Source organism: Astatotilapia calliptera, chromosome 13, assembly GCF_964374335.1.
Source record: "Astatotilapia calliptera chromosome 13, fAstCal68.1, whole genome shotgun sequence".
NCBI classification, from domain to species: Eukaryota; Metazoa; Chordata; class Actinopteri; order Cichliformes; family Cichlidae; genus Astatotilapia; species Astatotilapia calliptera.
In genome coordinates, this window is record NC_137434.1 from 18,674,759 (window position 1) to 18,695,965 (window position 21,207).

Here is a 21,207-nt window from a genome sequence, read left to right on the forward strand (position 1 = left end):
TCTGACATGCCATAAAGCTTAATTATTGACAGAGCTATACAGTAGATATTCATCTACATACCTTGAAATGTTGGTTATACCCAGTCCTCTGGATCAGACTAAGGCATGGGATGAAAACGTAGTCATGGACTAGTAGGAGCACCACAGGACAGCCCTGTTTTCTATCCCTGTGGACTTTAGTGAAAGGTTCATAGTGGGATATTGGTATTCTTAATTTTGGGGGGGTTTGAAAAATTAGGCCAAAGCTCTGTGAAGCAAGTCAACAGGAACCGTATGGCTGGTATCTCCTGGCACCACCTAAGAGACCGCAGGCAGGAACACAGTGTTCTTCCAGCATTACCGTGCCTCTCAGATCTTCCGCCTTCTTAGAAGTGGGCGAATAGCTATCAAAATTATGTGGACAAGGAGAGTGCCACCAGTGCGGTCTCTGAGCAGCAATGAGGATAGTGCAAGCCAAGAACACATGACTCCAGACCTCTCATTATCCAGTTCCAGTCCCTGCCCCCAACAGGGACCTGGGAAGAGAAACCAAGATGAAACAAATGGACTGTTGCCTACCATCAGGATCCTCCTCCTTAATATCTGAACATAGAGTATCTGATAGAGTCTGCCTCTATCGTGTTTGAAATTGATAATGCTAAATATTTATGTAGTATTTGAGTATTTGGTTTTCAGCTTTGTGGATATGTCTCAGGCTGATCTCACAACAGGCTTTACATTTTTCACTTTTAAAACTTTTTTGGGGATGTGAGTTTATCAGAATCTATAAAACGTTCTACCTAACCTTGAAAAACATATTGATTCACTTCTTTGACTAATGTGTGTGTGTTTGTATTTCTCAGGGATAATTTATTTAACAAATTTATTACTCTAATTTATATTAAACTGTACTCTAGATGTAGGGTATAGATAGTATCCAAGATTTTAGGGAAAAAAACCTTTTTGTGCATATTTTTGTAAAGTATTATATGAATGTGTGTTTATCTAGTTCGTTTCTCTTGCAATAAGCAAGCTCTATTCATGTTTAGCTTTTGTGATAGATTTGATTAATTTTTAAGCTATTTCTTTTTGTTTGCTTTGTTTGCTTTGAAGGTTAGATTTCCAATGAGTTTTATTGGGAACCCATCTGTGTTTCATTTACAATCAACACCGAATATATATTCATGTCTTTCTTGTTGTTATTTGCCCTTCATTTTTATACCTTAGTCCTCATTCTTCTTTTTGGATTCTTATTTTTATATATTTAAATTTGGGTTTTTTTGGGTTTTTTTTTTTTTTTCAATCAACCCATTAAGGTTTTTTTTGTCTATTTTACTGGCCTCTGCATTCGGAAATGGGTCCCCTCAGTTGGAATCAGTTTAATCCACTTCTCATAGTAAACATATTAGTCAGGCATGACATGGTTTACATAAGTCAGTACTTACACATTTATATAAGTATGTACAGTGGGGCAAAAAAGTATTTAGTCAGCCACCGATTGTGCAAGTTCCCCCACTTAAAATGATGACAGAGGTCAGTAATTTGCACCAGAGGTACACTTCAACTGTGAGAGACAGAATGTGAAAAAAAAAATCCATGAATTCACATGGTAGGATTTGTAAAGAATTTATTCGTAAATTAGAGTGGAAAATAAGTATTCGGTCACCTCAAACAAGGAAAATCTCTGGCTCTCACAGACCTGTAACGTCTTCTGTAAGAAGCTTTTCTGTCCCCCACTCGTTACCTGTATGAATGGCACCTGTTTGAACTCATCATCTGTATAAAAGACACCTGTCCACAGCCTCAAACAGTCAGACTCCAAACTCCGCCATGGCCAAGACCAAAGAGCTTTCGAAGGACACCAGGAAAAGTATTGTAGACCTGCACCAGACTGGGAAGAGTGAATCTACAATAGGCAAGCAGCTTGGTGTGAAAAAATCAACTGTGGGAGCAATCATCAGAAAATGGAAGACATACAAGACCACTGATAATCTCCCTCCATCTGGGGCTCCACGCAAGATCTCATCCCGTGGGGTCAAAATGATCATGAGAACGGTGAGCAAAGATCCCAGAACCACACGGGGGGACCTGGTGAATGACCTGCAGAGAGCTGGGACCAAAGTAACAAAGGTCACCATCAGTAACACACTACAACGGCAGGGAATCAAATCCCGCAGTGCCAGACGTGTTCTGCTGCTGAAGCCAGTGCATGTCCAGGCCCGTCTGAAGTTTGCCAGAGAGCACATGGATGATACAGCAGAGGATTGGGAGAATGTCATGTGGTCAGATGAACCCAAAGTAGAACTTTTTGGTATAAACTCAACTCGTCGTGTTTGGAGGAAGAAGAATACTGAGTTGCATCCCAAGAACACCATACCTACTGTGAAGCATGGGGGTGGAAACATCATGCTATGGGGCTGTTTTTCTGCCAAGGGGACAGGACGACTGATCCGTGTTAAGGACAGAATGAATGGGGCCATGTATCGTGAGATTTTGAGCCAAAACCTCCTTCCATCAGTGAGAACTTTGAAGATGAAACGAGGCTGGGTCTTCCAACATGACAATGATCCAAAACACACCGCCCGGGCAACAAAGGAGTGGCTCCGTAAGAAGCATTTGAAAGTCCTGGAGTGGCCTAGCCAGTCTCCAGACCTCAACCCCATAGAAAATCTGTGGCGGGAGTTGAAAGTCCGTGTTGCTCGGCGACAGCCCCAAAACATCACTGCTCTCGAGAAGATCTGCATGGAGGAATGGGCCAAAATACCAGCTACTGTGTGTGCAAACCTGGTAAAGACCTATAGTAAACGTTTGACCTCTGTTATTGCCAACAAAGGTTATGTTACAAAGTATTGAGTTGTATTTTTGTTATTGACCAAATACTTATTTTCCACCCTGATTTACCAATAAATTCTTTACAAATCCTACCATGTGGATTCATGGATTTCTTTTTCACATTCTGTCTCTCACAGTTGAAGTGTACCTCTGGTGCAAATTACTGACCTCTGTCATCATTTTAGGTGGGGGAACCTGCACAATCGGTGGCTGACTAAATACTTTTTTGCCCCACTGTATAAGTATGGATTGTCTCAGTAAATCCAAATCTGCTTTCCTTCTTGTCTCCCTAAAACTTCTTGGCATCTCAGTTCTGGCTCAAGAACAGAAACACAGTTTGATAGGATGGAAAAGCACGTTTCTATATGTTATCATTTGTTTCTGTTCAACACCTTCACTGTGAGTGTTTAGCTGCTACTAAAAGCAATCTCCTGATATACAGTATAACCAGCAGGATTTGTCATTTCAATTTTGACGCTTAGTGCAAAGCGTCAAAACATGTATTTCTTGCTGCTGCAACAGTTGTTGTTTAGATCTACCCTCTCCTACACTGCACTTGTTGCTCTGCTCAGTCCATTTTCTTTCTACCTCGCCAAGTACTGGAGATCAGAGCTGCCAGGGACAAATAAACATGTGGTTTGTTCAGTTTGCAATCTGTCCTTTAGGCAGCTTCAGACGAGCACTCCCTTTTCTTCTCTAAGCACTTTTCTAATGTCAAGGGAAAGAAAAATGAATGTATACAAAGGAAAACTGTAAGCACTGGTGTTGAGGTCGTAAAAACGTTATTTGACACTTAGGCTTATCAAATAGTGAAAGCCTAAGGTTGAATAAAATAATCAATTATCTATGATTTATCTGAGGAAAATGGACTTCACTTGTGTACGCTTTATTAGGTATTTCTCTTTCTTGTGTTTATAGATGGTGGCGTCAGATGGCGTCCAGCAGAGCAGGCCAGTAACTGTCAACATCCTGGTCATTGATGCCAATGACAATACCCCCACATTTGGAGAGGTCTCCTACAGTGTTGAAGTCTTCACCAACATGCAGTCGGGGGAGACGGTGCTACAGGTAATCAATCCAACAATCATTCTTTTGCTTCTTTCCTCTTGCACCAGCACGCCGCGCTACGTCTCCATCTTTTTCCTCATCACACAGAATCCCTCTCACGCACGTTCTTTCATGCTCAAAACAAATAACCACAACAATCCAGTGCATTGTGCTGGAATAGTGCCCTTCATCTCATCTGTAGTCCTGTCAGACAAGTCACAGACAATGCTTTTATCTATATCTTCAGTGCACAAGCTTGGTTCATTCGTAGTGGAAGGCACTCGTGATGACCGTGAATTAACCCCCCTGCTTACGTATTTTGCTTATAAAACACAATTTTCTCCTTGTTTGTTTAGTCCATTTTGATTATCTTTATGGATTAGGAACATTGTTCGTTTTTGATTTCATTAGTGTAGTGGTTTTAAAGGTCATGATATACTTCCCTCTTTTCTGTTATGCGTGTATGCTTAAGTTAACCAAATCTAACATCTGTGCATGAAAACGATAAACGGTGAGCAGACTCGTGTAGGCATTACTGAAAGGGACATTTTTCATTCATTGTTTCATTCTGGGTAGGAACAAACACAGCTTGGTTAGAAAGTGCTCAGGCAATATTTAGTTAGCCTGTGGAAATTACTGTGATTCCAGTGAAGGTGACAACACCAGCTCATAATTTACATGCGCTTATTTAAAAGGACGCTGAAGGTCGCTTAACTTCAAAAGCTAACTAGAGGTCATAATTACAGCTTGCTCAAACTTATGCCATAGGAGAGGACTTGTTCAAAACATGAACCATAACTTCATTTTGCTACAACAGAGGAGTAAGAGTTCTATCATTGTATTGTCTCATTTGATAGTCGGAGCATGATTCTTTCATCTTTTAGCTGATCTGTCCTCTCAGCAAGGCCTCTCCTCAAAAGAGAAAAAAAAAAGTCAGACATTGAAAAGGTCAAGTTTAATCGGTTTTAAAAAACAGCCGTTTCACCCTCCCTGAAATGAGGCCAGGGGTCACAGAGTGCCTGGTATGACCGCTTAACCGATTTTTATAAGCCATTTATGAGAGCTGAAGCCCCCTGAGGATTCTGCTGCTTATTTGATGCTACAGCTCTTACTCCAACGACAGGAGCATGGAAAAGGAGGTCATGGTAACTTGGATTAAAGTTTCAAGGCCCTAAAGATATGAAGCCAACTACACTATGAGGGCTCGTATTTACAACCAGCGGGATGTCCTAAATAATTTTCCTTGAAGGAAAGGGTGGTTCCTTAATTTGTTTGATATGGGAGCATGAAATAAATGATATATTTACGTATCATTTTTTCCATCACACTTGCCAAAAGAACTATGTTTGTCAGCTGTCTGTCAACAGCCCCCCATATTTTATATGAAAGGCTGAATGTAGTGAAAGTAGTTTGCAACTTTGCTCATCATTAAGTTAAACAAACCAAAATCCTTTAGATTTGATTTCACTTAAATGCAGACCCTTTTCTATGCATTTGTCATTTCACAGACTTTAACACATACAAATCATTTTGTGAAATCATCACTGTTTTTTGATATGGCTGTACTGTAAACAATAGACAATTTCTCTTTTATTGTTGTAATTTTAACATTTAACATCTGAAACGGGTGTCTCTTGTGAGACATTTAGCCTCAGTGGGACTACTTGTATAGATAAAGGTTAATAAAATAAAATAAAATAAGCATAATGCAGATGATATTGTCCAGCAAATATTTATATTTGGGAATACCTCTGCAACTTATTTGCTAAACAGGTCCTAACCCACAATCCCCACCCACTGAGAAATAGTTTCTGCTTGACTGGTTTAGTAAACATATTTCTGGGAGGTGTAAAGCAAAGGGAAAAAGAGGAAAATGTAAAGGCACTGTGTGTATAATGTGTAGCTTTTTTTTTTATCTCCCTAATTTCTCTCAGCTGACAGCATCGGATGCAGATGAAGGGCTGAATGGTTTGGTGACCTATGAGATACTGGCTGGCGCCCAAGGAGATTTCATCATCAGTAATCGCACTGGACGCATCACCGTGGCACCTGGTGTCACTTTAACTGTCGGGCGATCTTACACACTCACTGTCAGGGCCTCAGACAATGCACCAGAGACCCAGAGAAGGTGATTTATTTGAACATTGAAGAGTTCTACATTGATGGAAGCAGTTTTGCTATTGTGATTAATGTTCTGTACCTTTTTTTTTTCTTTTTCTTAGTTTTTTTTAAAGAAGGCAGATTTGTTTCTCCTTTCAGAATGAAAAGCAGTTTCATAGAGCCGAAGCCATCTGGATGAATAGATTTGCCAGTGTTATCTAATTGAATATGAACTCATTGTAATTCACAACATTGCTTGAAATGACCCAGAAAGTTTTTTGGGGGCTGAAATATGGAAAAAATAATTATTTGGCCTAGCTACTTTGAGTGAATGTATCCTTTTTCTTCATTGTGGTTAAACTATCTTTTTAGTTTTTCCTTTTCTTTTTTTTTCTTTTTTTTTAAATGTGTGCTTGGAGCTGTCAAAGGGAAAGAATTTCAGTGTTTCAGTGCGCCACTCAATTTGCACAATGTTGTGAAAGAGGCTGTAATGTGTTTCTGTTTTGATTTCATTAAGTCAAAGAAAGGTTGTCATAGAGATATTTCACCAACTGGTTAACATGGTGACAAAATTACTCCTCGTAGGACTTCATGTTCAGTACAGTTAGGCTTTTACTTAGTAAAAGTAAGTAAAAGTTAAGTACCAGTTCAACAAGACATGTTGGAAAAAAACAAAAAAACAATTAAAATCAGTTACACTTTTGTTTCTATGAAAACTAAGAAGGCGGACGAACTTAAGCAATCATTAGAGCCTTGATCTTGAGACTTAATGCACTTTTCATTATAAGATTGTCAACCACAAAGAAAAACCAGTGCAACCAAAACTCCTTTTCTACATTTCTGCAGTAAAGGCTCAATACAAGTGAACTTTGATGTGTCATTACATTGTGTTTGAGTTGCTTTCAACTCTTTCTTTAGCTAATTTGTTAACTGATGATTGACTATGTCTTGAGTTTGAATTGACTGTATTTGCTGTAATTAAAAGAAGACATTCACATATCTATATATAGTCTGACACCTGATGTGAGAGACAAAACCAATACAGAGATATGACTGTAAACCTGAGACAAGATTGTGTATAGGAACAAATGTAGGAAGGATACATGAAAAATTGAAATTGCCCAGGGCCATGGTATTCTCTGTCAATATCAAATGGAAAAAGTTTGGAACCACCAACAGTTTTCCTAGATACAGCCACCACAGGTCAAGGAATAATTGGGCCTCAATTTCATCCCCTAAGGCCATCAAGTCAACAACACAGTATAGGCAGCCAGAGTCTGGATCTAAATCTAATACAGTAAAAAATAAAATAAAATAAAACTGATCCAACCTAGTTGAGTTTGAGCAGTTTTGCCAATAATAATGTGAGAAATTCCTAGCAAGTTTGGAAAAAAGTATTTCAACCAAGTATAAAATTAAATTGTATTTATTTTATTACATTAATAAAAAAAATGTTTTGTTTTGCTTTGTCATTGATGAGTAATGAGTATACTAAAAAAAAGTTTAATCCATTTTAAGAATTAAATCAAAGTATTTAGAAAAAGTAAATACAGTGTTTATTTAACCTATTTGACTGCCCTATGGGCAAGAGGTCATTACAGCTCAACAGTTGGTCAAGTAGAAACTAATGCTGAAAGTCAGTTGGTGTCTGTATTTCTGCCAGGAGCTCCATCACAACAGTCAACATCGAGGTTTTGCCACCCAACAATCAGAGTCCACCACGCTTTCCTCTCCTGACATACAGCCTAGAAGTCAGTGAAGCTATGAGGATAGGAGCTATTCTGCTCAATCTGCAGGTGAGTCACAAATTCACACAAGGCATCATTGTGACTTTTGCTGTGTCAGTATATGTTGTACTTTAGACAACAGATTTTTTTTTTTTAACTGACATTTCACATCCTGCACTATGCTTGTTTTCACTCCAGTGCAGTATCCTTTTAGCTCAGCTGTCCTGTTTTGCACCCTTCAGCATATGGCCTTCAGACTCCTGTTGTCTTTTTTCCCCTCTAGGCCATAGACAGAGAGAACGATCCGATCAGGTATCGCATTTTGAGCGGGGATTCCCAGAAGGTCTTTAACCTCACTGAAACGTAAGTCCAGATGGGATTGTGTCAGACTTTTTGATTTTTAGCAATAAGGCTGATATTAGAGGATATATTTACTCAGTGATCTGCAAGAAAAATGGCAACTTAATGGAAGGCTTTAATTGCTTTGTGAGTGCAAAGGCTATACATACTGTAAATAGTATGACAACCGTTGAAGACGGCTTTCACAATAACAATGGACACAGCAAATGACTTGGATGGGAAGATAAAGTGAAGTGACAGATGTGCACTTGTGATGGAGGAATATAGAAGCTCACTTGGCATTCATTGGTTTTAATTATACTGTCAAATGTTCTCATAGAGAGAGAACTTTTTTTCAAAGAGTTTGTTGGAGTTTTGTTATTTTAAGATATGAAGGCAATTCCATACAGAAGAAAACTGCAAACAAATTAAGTGCTAATAGGACAGCCTGAAGCACAGTTTGGCTCAAGCTACCAGTTGAGGCTCAGTGAGGTGACTATTTCTCAACCAGAGACTCTGCTTATATACTTTAGACCTTGCTTGGTTTAGCATTTGTACTGAGGAATGCAATCTTTAGTTTAGAAGATTTTGAATTGGAAAACACTTCACTGCTAGCTTCAGAGTGTTGTTTTTGGACATTTTGAACCCCACAAAGGCTGCGATCACATGTTCTCACCTTGCCAGCATATTTCTTCCATAATTTGCAGAGCAAGGTCGGCTAAAATAATTAGAAAAGGTTTTTAGCTCATCTGACTGAAGGAGCAGCGAGCTGGTGTGGTGGCAATGGCTCAGCCATCAGGCCGCAGTCCACAAGAATCAGTTTCCTAATAAATTATCATAAAACAGCAAACATGTTTTGGAGAGATCTCAACATTAGCATACAAAAAACTCACTCACCTACTTCTACGGAGCAAGCAAAAAGCATAAAATATTGTGGGCGCTGAGTGCTTTTCTCATCTATAAACGAACAAGAAATATGGAGTGACGAGACATGGGGAGACTGAAAATGCAGGGCCTTGCCAGACATGTGTCTCACTAATTGATTAAAGCTTATTTTGTCTGCGTTTTCAACCTCCCAGCTAGGTAAGGACAAGGTGTGTTGCAGTACTGTATTGCCACCTTTTCTCCACTCTTAATTTGCTCCACGGTGTTAAAATTGTATGTTTTTATAGAGAGTCGTTTGCTGTGTGGTTTAGTCACGGTAAGCAAAAACATGGTGACACAATCAAAATAGCAGGGGATCGCTATTTTTGCCACTGGCACTGTAATCTCCTAAACCAGATATGACAGAAATCATGCTAAAATAAATAGACACATCTTCATTTAGCTCATTCTTTGTGTGTTAAAAATGTTACAGTCACATCACAGGCTTTCACCAGGCTATCAGTATAATAAATGCAAGCAAGTGCTGATATAGCACATGATGAATCAAAAAAATTATTAGTACAACTGACGAGTGTGCAATTTACAGTACAGAGCGTATTGCACACTCTAATTTTTCAACCCTCAGAACTCAGATTTGATTCAGTGAAGAGATTTTTGCATTGCTGCATGTTCAGATAACAGGCTACATAGGAGGCTGGCTCAATCCAGCTTGTATGAATAATGAGCCCTCCAGTAAGAACTTTCTTATAAATGGGGCAGAGACCCCTAAAGGAGGTGGAAATGCTTCATATTCACTTACTGTTATGTCTAGATTTTCCACTAGAAAGAACGGACGAGTTGATTTCAAATGTAAAATTTCTGTCTCGGTGCATATTGCTTTGATCATAAATCCTTTAAGCATCAGTGTTTGAGATTGTCTTACATTTGGGCCAGTATATCGCTGTCAAATAACATGCACAAAAACTCAAATATCAGTATTTAATTAGCTACAACAATATTCGTCATATAAATTTTATCGTGGGTTTTCAGTCTGCAGATCTTGATGCTACTTTGAGTACTCTGACCCTGCCTACTTTTGTTTGATTACAGCATCGTCTTTGAAGTCAGTTCTCTTTTTGTAGTTTCTCAGAGTCATAAAAACCTAACCTGGAGGCTATGCCAGCTTTGATACTTGCAGTGTGTTCTAGTTGGCAGCTCAGTGTGTTGCTTCAAAGTGAAATTGAAACCAAAATTAAAAGGGGTTCAAGTGAAATTACTCTTTTTTTCTTTTTCTTTTTTTACTGTCCAGTGAAACTAACATTGGGCACAATATGGTAATCAGACTCAGTTTTAAATACAACATTGTGCAAGTTTTGAGCCACCTCTCATTCATCATAGTTTGTCGGAAAAATTGGAAAGTTTTAGCAGTAATTTATTTAAAAAACATACAGTTTTATCAAATCCTAACTAGCTTGTTCAGTTAATATTGGCATGACCAATCTTTACTCCTAAACAAAGCCTGAACTGTCCTCAGCTCAACTTAGGCAAAAATTCTATCAAAATGATGCTGCGCTGCTTCAATAACATTGAGGTCCGGGCTCTGGAGATGCCAGTCCATGCCTGACAGTGTTCCAGGGTTTGTGTTAGCTATAAGGTATTTTTCTGTGTTCATCATTCTATTGATTTTAGCAAGATCCCCAACATCACTACCTGAAATGTAGCCCTAAACCATAACTGAGCCTCCGCCATGTTTTACAGATAGCTGCAAGCACTCACTGTTGTACAACTTTCCTGACAACTTCTGTACATATAAACCAAAAAATTTAAATTTGGATTCATCGCTTAATAAGACCCTTTGCTACTGATTTTCAGTCCAGTACTTGTTTAATTTGGCTTTCCTCAGTCTTTTCTCCTGTCACCCTTTCTTAATCCAGTGGGGCAAAAAAGTATTTAGTCAGCCACCGATTGTGCAAGTTCACCCACCTAAAATGATGACAGAGGTCAGTAATTTGCACCAGAGGTACACTTCAACTGTGAGAGACAGAATGTGAAAAAAAAAAATCCATGAATCCACATGGTAGGATTTGTAAAGAATTTATTGGTAAATCAGGGTGGAAAATAAGTATTTGGTCAATAACAAAAATACAACTCAATACTTTGTAACATAACCTTTGTTGGCAATAACAGAGGTCAAACGTTTACTATAGGTCTTTACCAGGTTTGCACACACAGTAGCTGGTATTTTGGCCCATTCCTCCATGCAGATCTTCTCGAGAGCAGTGATGTTTTGGGGCTGTCGCCGAGCAACACGGACTTTCAACTCCCGCCACAGATTTTCTATGGGGTTGAGGTCTGGAGACTGGCTAGGCCACTCCAGGACTTTCAAATGCTTCTTACGGAGCCACTCCTTTGTTGCCCGGGCGGTGTGTTTTGGATCATTGTCATGTTGGAAGACCCAGCCTCGTTTCATCTTCAAAGTTCTCACTGATGGAAGGAGGTTTTGGCTCAAAATCTCACGATACATGGCCCCATTCATTCTGTCCTTAACACGGATCAGTCGTCCTGTCTCCTTGGCAGAAAAACAGCCCCATAGCATGATGTTTCCACCCCCATGCTTCACAGTAGGTATGGTGTTCTTGGGATGCAACTCAGTATTCTTCTTCCTCCAAACACGACGAGTTGAGTTTATACCAAAAAGTTCTACTTTGGTTTCATCTGACCACATGACATTCTCCCAATCCTCTGCTGTATCATCCATGTGCTCTCTGGCAAACTTCAGACGGGCCTGGACATGCACTGGCTTCAGCAGCGGAACACGTCTGGCACTGCGGGATTTGATTCCCTGCCGTTGTAGTGTGTTACTGATGGTGACCTTTGTTACTTTGGTCCCAGCTCTCTGCAGGTCATTCACCAGGTCCCCCCGTGTGGTTCTGGGATCTTTGCTCACCGTTCTCATGATCATTTTGACCCCACGGGATGAGATCTTGCGTGGAGCCCCAGATCGTGGGAGATTATCAGTGGTCTTGTATGTCTTCCATTTTCTGATGATTGCTCCCACAGTTGATTTTTTCACACCAAGCTGCTTGCCTATTGTAGATTCACTCTTCCCAGTCTGGTGCAGGTCTACAATACTTTTCCTGGTGTCCTTCGAAAGCTCTTTGGTCTTGGCCATGGCGGAGTTTGGAGTCTGACTGTTTGAGGCTGTGGACAGGTGTCTTTTATACAGATGATGAGTTCAAACAGGTGCCATTCATACAGGTAACGAGTGGGGGACAGAAAAGCTTCTTACAGAAGACGTTACAGGTCTGTGAGAGCCAGAGATTTTCCTTGTTTGAGGTGACCAAATACTTATTTTCCACCCTGATTTACGTATAAATTCTTTATAAATCCTACCATGTGGATTCATGGATTTTTTTTTTCACATTCTGTCTCTCACAGTTGAAGTGTACCTCTGGTGCAAATTACTGACCTCTGTCATCATTTTAAGTGGGGGAACTTGCACAATCGGTGGCTGACTAAATACTTTTTTGCCCCACTGTAATAGCTTCCTGACAGCCACCTTTCCAATGAGCTCGCTTCAATTGATGTACAAAATCCATCTGTCAGGTCTGTGTCATGCCTGTGTCAAACACATGACTTTCAGTGTACTTTACATAGTCTTGCAAGTCTGTCACTTCTTTTGTCCAGTTTCCTCAAACTGTTTAAGAACACCATGCTGAGATATGATTTGTGGTGTAAAAATACTTTTTTATGCCTGTCAAACTGAGTTGTCATTGATATTTTTATAGATTCAACTAAAGACATGAGAACCGTTATTGTGTTTTTTGTGACAGTTTACTTCTAACAAGGTGCCTAAAGATACGATTTAAAATTGGTTCTTTGCTCAGCTGTCTGTGTAGAAACAACACAGCTTCATCTTCCTTCGACTTGATGCCTTTTTGAACACTTGAATGATTCAAAGGTCAGTGTTAGGTGAAAACATTTCTCTGAAAATGGTCAGGTACAAGAACTGGACTGAAAATAGGTTGAAAGAGAACTAAGGCCACTTGAGTCTGGCTTCTTGAAGCAAAATGTAAAGAAATGAGGGGTGGCTCAAGACTTTTGCACAGCACTGTGCAAACAACAAACATAATGCAGCAGCTGTAGCTTAACTTTCTCCTTGTGGCATGAATGAACTTCATCTTGGCTTAGATGATAATCTCTGCTATGCCTTTCCGCTCCTTGCCTAGCCAGATAGACACTATACATCAAGTACAGTTTACCATAAAGAGTCATGATAAGAGCAAAATGAAAGATGTTAGTGTTATTATTTAGATAGCTGCTAAAGTGCAGCGCTGACACTCTAGATGATGCTGTTAACAGTGTCCCATAGATCTGACAGCATTGTTTCATTTGTGTTGGCTGGGGAGAGGAGGGAGGGCTCTATCGCACATGATCAGTGAACCCCTCAGACCCAGCCGCTCAAGTGTAGTTCAATACTTTAGCTGCTGTGAGGAAAATTAAAAACCCCCAGACTAGCAGAATTAATCATTTTAATCTTTGTCTTAATAACCATCAAGATCATCATCATTATCACTATAATAATGACAGTTATCAATGTATATCTTCACTGTCACACATCATGGTTTCTTGTGCTTTCATTCAGAATAGAATGCTATTTTCTCCTCTCCAGCTTATGTATAAATAAACATGAGCACAGCAGCCAGCGAAGGAAGCTGTTCTGCATTTTTATGGTGGTTTTAGAAAACTGCGTTTGGCCTTTTGAACCACCGATCATCAGGTGTGGTGGATTCAAAGCAGTGTGTTCACTATAACCTTGGGGCAAGTACTTAGAAAAATAGACAGTGTTGATGGAGGTGTCAGTACTTGCCTGTCAGATTGTTAAATGAGGGTCTATAGTTTCACAGTTATGGGCTGCAGAGGCAGTAGAAAAGTAGCGGCCAGGTTCTGCTTGGACTGCTTGGCCACAGGAGCTTTAAATTAGAAATGTGAAGGACCATGGGGACAGCAGGGAATTGCAACGGGCATTAATCTAATAGTACGTTCAGATGCATTCCTCTTTCCTTCCTTTTTGCAGTTCTGGCAGAACCTCTCCTGAGTGTGTCACTGGAATTGTTTTGTGCATGCTGTGTGTTTTTGTATGGCTGCACTTACTCATGTCTTGTGTGCCTGTGTGCAAACAAAGATAATTCAGTGCTCTGCATGGGAATGCATCCACACTTTGTGTTTAGAATGCCAGAGTGCCAAATTATACCATGTGAACGAGCAGGAGGGTCTCGGTGTCTGCTGCAGTCATTAGAAGGGGAACATGAATCTTTGCCTGTCCGTGTGCTTTGGGAGCAAGAGACTGGCTACAGAGAGAAAGACAGAGTGGGAGCATTTAAGCTCACACCTGCTCTTCATCCCAGACTCATTCTTTTTGATCATTGCCAACATTCTTTTTTCCTAATTTTTCTGAAATGAATGCAAATAATGAAATGCAGACATACATCATGTTGTTAAGTGATATATCCAACATATTTCCCTAAATTAATGACCTGACACAAAAAGAAAGTAAAGGAATAATTACAATCAAAGTGTCCTCCTTTATAAAAGTAATACAAGTTTTTTCTCTGACCCCTCTCCACAGGATTGGCCTTCTACTTCTGGACAAGCCTCTGGACAGAGAGACAACTGACCAGTACCGTCTGATTGTCACAGCCTCAGATGGTCACCCTGGAGGGGTAACGGACATCTAAACTGATGACCTGATTCCTCAGGGTTGATGGTCTTCAAACCTTTTGAAAACATTAATCACAAGCAAAATATTCTCAAACAAGCTTATTAATTTGTGCATTTGGCTTCATGACTCCACATGCTACTTATTCTGGTAAAATCCACTTGTGTGTTTGAGCTCTGAGAGTATCATGCTGTGATTTTTGTGACAGACTGTCATTTTAGCCCATGCAGTGAAGTTAGAATTGTTTGAATTTGGCTTCTCGGCTTGAGCTTTTCACTTATTTTTTTTACAGTGAATTTCATTAATAACTTCTCTGGTAGCAGTTGTCTGTGTGATTATTTTTCCCCACTTGTGTTCATCTGAAATCGATTCCAGGTCTGTCTATTACTCATTCCCCTTCATTCAAATTAGAGTGAGTGTCACCGGCCAAAAAAACACTCTCACTAATATTTTGTTGGTCTGCCTTTAGCTTAACTTACAGCACAAATTTCCATTGGCATTGTTTGTGTACACGTATGCAGTGTCACAACATATAGTTCTGTCCAGAACTTTGTTGTGCCAATTTGTTTGTATTGATGCTGGGAGAGTTGCTGAGTAAAGTCTTCTCTAGCATATAACAAGGATTCTCAGTGGGATTAAGTTCTGGACTCTGTGATAGCCAATCCATGTGCGAAGATAGCCACTCATTTACAGTTTGAGCCTGATGATTCCTGACATCATCAAGAAAAAATCCATTGATGGAAAAAACCTGCTCATGGTGGAATGTTCAGGTAGTCAGCTGACCTCATTTTCTGGGCACATAATGTTGTTAAACCTAAACCTGACCAGCTGAAGCAACCCCAGATCAGAACATCATCCCACAGGCTTGTATAGTAGACACTAAGCATGATGGGTGCAATACTTTATCCACCTGTCATCCTATCCTGATGCACCCATCACTCTAAAACAGGATAAATCTAGACTCATCAGACAACCTGACTTTTTCCATTGCTACAGAGTCCAATCTTTATGCTCCCTAGAAAATTGAAGGCTTTTTTCCCTGATTACCCTTTTTGATAAGTGCTTCTCTTAAGGCTTCACTGCTGTTCAGTCTGAACCTGTTGAGTTCTCATCATATTGTGTGTGGAAATGCTCTTTTATATATATTTGTGAGTTCTTCTTTTTCCCCCAAACACATTTCTTCCTTGAATGATGATGGTTCATCATAATCCTTCTAGCAATATCAGCAGTGTTTTTAGTTATTTCCTTTCCTTGAAGCAGGCCGATAGTTTGACCCTCATGAAATAGAGTGACATCTTTTCTGTGATCAGAGAACACAGATCAGTTGTTTAAGAAATGAAAAGCTATTCAGTGCATCAACTGGGGTTACAGTAAGTAACCTGTTGCCAGCCACTGTAGTAATTAATGACTCATATACCTATTTGCTTGGTTAAATTGAAGCAAATAGGTAAGACTTTGTTGGCCAGGCAGTACATTTTTGGCCAAAAAGTGTTTTAAAAAGCCTGAAATAATTCACCTGGAATAAAATGATAGTTTTTAACTGACAAATGGCAAATACCAAATGCTAAGACAGAAGTACCTTAACCAGCATATTGTTATTGCCTGTTACTAATATGCAGCTTACACAATGCCATTTCGAGCATAGCTCTTTGTAGAGCAAATGGATCAAATCAATTTTACCTACAGCTACTTTTACCTTTTAGATTGCTCTGCATATATTGTACAGTTACTGTATTTGTGTTAAATACGTGAGTTGTGTGGTAATAAAAGCATCATGACTTATGTAATACTCAGTCTGTTAATATAGAATGACAGAAAAGCACAAAAAAAAAATCTTGGACAGATGGATATTTAAATGAGTACTGCCACATAACTGTGAAACTGACATACTTTGAGCTTCTAAAATGCATCCAAACGCTTGGAATTGCTACATGTCCCGTTATGCAAAGTTTTAATTATAACCACCCCCATATAGTAAACTTCCTAATTTCCACATGTCCAAACCATAGCTCGGATAACATCAATGATCTCACCATTGTATAGTTTTCTCAGCATTGAGTGCATCTTTTAAAAAGTGTCTTCCATTTAGAGGTATCACAGGTAGTTGAGTCCTTATATTCACAGAGCTGTTTTTTGTCATTTTGGCTGGAAAAACTTCAGGCATTATGACAAAAATTGAATGCTGGCTTCTGTGTCTTCCACGAAGAGCAGATAATCACATAAACTGTCTTAATTTAATTACACTTCAGCTCACTTGGCACTTTTTTTTCTTTTTTGCAGCTGTATCTGTTCCAGGCAGAGGTGAAATGTGGTTTCCTTTTTAAGATGCTGTGTCTGATAGTCCGTGAACATTAGCTGATGAGCTGTCAATAGGGTGATGTTGATTTCCACCCCCTCTCACCTGCACACTCATGACAACTGAGATCTACAGCTAATTTGTATCTGCTGGCAAATATAATGTGTTGGTGTTGTGGAGTAATACATGACAAAGAATTTGTAGTATTTCCCAGTAATTGTGAGAGCAGTGCAAAGGGAGAACATCATGCAGCAGTTAGAGAGGGAGGGGCAGATGGACAGTGGTGGGGTCAGAGAGGAAAGAGCAAATAAATAAAGAGCATGTAAGATGAGGTTTCACTTCTCAGAATGAGGTAAACACAAGCTGATGCTCTTTGTCCTACCTACTGATGGACAGTTTGTACAAGCCAACACCCTTCACCTATAAATTGTGTGTGTTTATGTGTGTGGGGGAAAACACAGTAAATTGTTGGCTGACTTGTGTGGGCTAAATGTCACAACTTGGAAGAAATGTTGTCACAACAGGAAGAAAAGTTGATTGAGGAAGACGGGGTAAAGGTTTGTAGGAGAATAGAGGCGAGGAAGTCATTCAGTGCAAGAGAGTGCTGCCTAGACAGCTGGATACAGGAAAGGATCAAAATAAGCACAGGAGGAGGGGGACAGAAAAGAGATGGAGAGCGATAGAGAAAAGGATGGGGACACCAGGGATTTGGATGTGTAATTAGTCCAGAACTTTGGTATCCATGGAAACCTGCCACAAGGAGCTAGCAAGCCAACTTCCCCCTGGTGCTACTTCCCTTTGAGTGCAGTCAAATCTGGACACACACATGCACGCATGCATTTTCCTTCACGGTATTAACTCTTTCTTGTACTCGTGGATGAAAAAAATTGTGCCCATCTTTGTGGTAAATTTAAAAGTGATCTCGACTGGACAGGCTTAGATCAAACACTGCCAGACAGACATGTGTCCCAAAAAATGGTATGCTGGGAAGGGAAAAAAAAGGAAAGAGTACATGACTCCTAACAAGCTTATCATATCAGTCCCTGCAACATGGCTTTTGGCTTGGATGGTCATTTAAAAAAACAAAAAAAGGAACATCACCCACCTCTGGATCTTTTAGACTGTGAGGACATAACACAAGGCATCACAGAGCTCCATCTATAATAGCTGCTCATTAATCATACTCGTGTCCATGGTGGTAGGGGGTTTTGGCTTTGATAAGGACACCCACGCCAGGATGAAGACACTAATTGGCTTCAGGTCTTTTGCGAAATGAAAACTACGCACAGCCTATCACAACACTGCCTCCTTTAACTTCCTACTTTCAGTAGTGATATAGCAACAGAGGCAGGTTTTCGTGATAAGTTGCAGTGTGAAATTCCATGAAAAGGCCGATTATGTATGTCTCAGAAGGTAGTACAAAGAAACAACAATGGTGGAGGTTTTCCCAAAGGACGGTGAGATGAAGGTGACATTAAGTAGGTCATTTTCTTTGTGAAATGTGCCGCTGAATGTCTCATCTGTCGGGGCAGCTCCAAACAGCTGTCTCCCAGGAAGTTTTTCTTTTGCAAGGCCCAACTCCTCCCACAGCCTTCCTATCCTTCTTCCCCCCAAAGGAGACCATTTACACCATTATTTGCATACATGCTCCTCCCAGGGCACTGAGAGATTATAGATTGTGCATATCCAGCCAATTTTCTATGTTGATTTATAGAAGTGCTAAAGGTGTGTGTGCTGTGTCATTGTTTGAAGGTTAACAGCAGCACAGTGGCCCACACTGGCCTTGTAAATGAGTGAGGAAGAATGATGTGATGGATCTAGTTTCATGCTTTTAGCCCCCAACCTTGTACAATTTTCTCTTAATAACTACTAACAGGGCATCTTTCCCAAGAAGGAATGAAGAAGTTCTCTATGTGTTGTATACAGACAAGTTGCTTATGTACATTTGTACACAATGGTGTACTGAGTTTAATTATGGTCCCTCATCACTTACAGTATGGAAAGCTGGCATGTATGACTGCCTTTACGTTACTGAATATTACTGAGAATCCCGTTATCAGTATGCACATGCAGTATGCACCCAAAGTGTTTAAAGGCATTTATATAATAGAATTTTTTTTTAATTCCAACACGTTTACTTGGTGCATGTGAGTTTCTTTGTCACAGCTACAAAGCATTATAATAGTTTGACCAAAAGTTGATATTTTGAAACACTTTAGCATTTACAGTAGTTGTTCCAAATGATTGTGCTTTTTATGCAGAATCATTTTTTATGGTTGGCTTTTAACATTTTCCCTACACTAGGAATAATTTTCGAGTGAATTAGTGTTTTTGCTGGACTTGGTTGAAAGTCATTTTATTTTAGCTGCTTCTGAAACATACAGTACTGTGCAAAAGTCTTGAGCCACCTCTCATTTCTTGACATTTGGCTTCCAAGGACCAGGCTTTCTTGTATTTTTTTTTTTTTAAATGGCAAATTAATTTTCCAGGCTTTCTAAAGGTCATTCAAACTTTTTCTTACCTGGTCATTTTCAGAGGAATGTTTGTCTTTTTGTTTTGTTTTTTTTGGGCAACTTCCCACTGACCTATGACTCTTTCAAGCATAAAACTGAGAATTTTAAATGGTGTCTTTAGGCTCTTTGTTCACATCGTTTTTAGCTGAAATTTTTAGTCAGAAATTGTCTGGGTAGCAAGGAGCCATCCTTCAGGAAGGGGAATAAAGAAGAAAAGGCTGAGGTAATAAGAGCTGGACTGAAAATCAATGATAAGAGTTCCTATGGAGTAATTCATCCAAATTTGAAATCTTTGGGTAAAATCAGTATTTAGTTAGCCAACATTTAAAGAAGAGCTTTGAATGTCCTTTAAGAAGCTTGGAGAACTATTCCTGGATACTGTTTTTGTTTTGTTTTTGTTTTTTGTTTTTTAAAGTGACAAGACAGCTTGGTTAAGGGATTTCAGGCTATGCTGAAAAATAAAGGTGGCTGATTCCAAACACATACATAAATAATTATAAGCTTGTTAGAATTGTACAAAGTATTAAATTTTTATCTAAATGAGAGCTCATGGATTCACTCATAAATGCTAAATGGTTCCATTTATCTCCAACAAAATGTATTTTGAAAGTATTTCCAACTATAATTATTATTTTTAATTGTCAGGTCTCCAAAAAAGTTGTCTGATTATAATCCTAATCCTTTTTAAAATGTCTACTTGAGCATGACACAGCTTTTAACAGTCACCCTATGAATTATTCATGTCAAAGTGTATTTACTCAAATTACATTATATCACATTTGATGCCTTTTTAGTTGTGCTTGTCATCTTTGTTTATGAAAAGGGAACACTCACTGTGAAGTGAATAACATTAGTTTTATTGTGCTCTCTGTTTGACTGTTTTTCCTTTAGACAACCACAACTACTGTGAACATAGTTGTTACTGATGTCAATGATAATGACCCGAAGTTTGACCTCACCATACCTTCAAATTTTTCTGTGCGAGAAGAAGAGGCCAACTTGTTTGTAGGACGAGTAAGGGTAAGTGTAATGTCCCTCTGTTCTTGCCTTGTAAATCTGATGTGTTCTGTTCATTGTTGCATGTCCTCATATTTTAAAGGAACACTGATACAAGACACTGGTTAACACGTCTGCTTGACAGATGAAAGATTCCGAGGTTTTCTCAGTCACTGCCTTCTACATGTTTTGTTTTTTGACTAAATTTGAACTAGATGGACAATTTCTAAACAGTTTCTAAACAATGGCCTCATATGGATAGAAAAAGGTTTACAGATTTACCCAGCAACCACTTTAGAAAATCTCCACGTACATAAAATTTGTTATAGCAGTTTTTTTGTAATTGCTCATACAAAAAAAGAATCTTGCCTCCAAAGGTAAATAGGCATAACCAGATCAGTGACATTTGTCATTTGTCAGGATATTCACATTTCATATCAAGCAACCCTTCACATTTTTAGTGCGTGTGGAAATGGGCTGCTGCTAAATGTTTGGAGTTTATGACGTGTGAAATGCGACAAAAGGACATATGAACGAAGTTTGGTGTCTGGATGCAGTAGAGCTCCCTTCAGTCTTACTCCCAAGTATTTCCTCACAAATGCAGCCAGCAGCTAGATTAAAGCTTAGTCCACCACACTGACTCTTCCTCAGCTGGCTGCATGCCAGTTTGAGTTGAGGCTGCGCCTTTGTGACTGAAAAGAAAAGTACATTAAAGTACTTAGCGCTACAAAATCCTGCTCTCCATGCGCATGCACGCAGAGACACCACAGATTTCCCTTGTACTAGCCCATAGCA

General features: G+C 39.4%; 1 protein-coding gene across 1 annotated transcript in view; it reads left to right on the forward strand.

Moving 5' to 3' along the window:
- LOC113035231 (protocadherin-15-like) overlaps positions 1-21,207 on the forward strand; it is a 238,074-nt gene that overhangs the window by 145,873 nt on the left and 70,994 nt on the right. The window contains exons 14-19 of the mRNA XM_026190646.2: positions 3,730-3,879; positions 5,793-5,986; positions 7,622-7,754; positions 7,969-8,048; positions 14,518-14,611; positions 20,308-20,436. Of these exons, the coding sequence (XP_026046431.2) occupies positions 3,730-3,879; positions 5,793-5,986; positions 7,622-7,754; positions 7,969-8,048; positions 14,518-14,611; positions 20,308-20,436 (780 nt within the window). The remainder of the gene's footprint in view (positions 1-3,729; positions 3,880-5,792; positions 5,987-7,621; positions 7,755-7,968; positions 8,049-14,517; positions 14,612-20,307; positions 20,437-21,207) is intronic.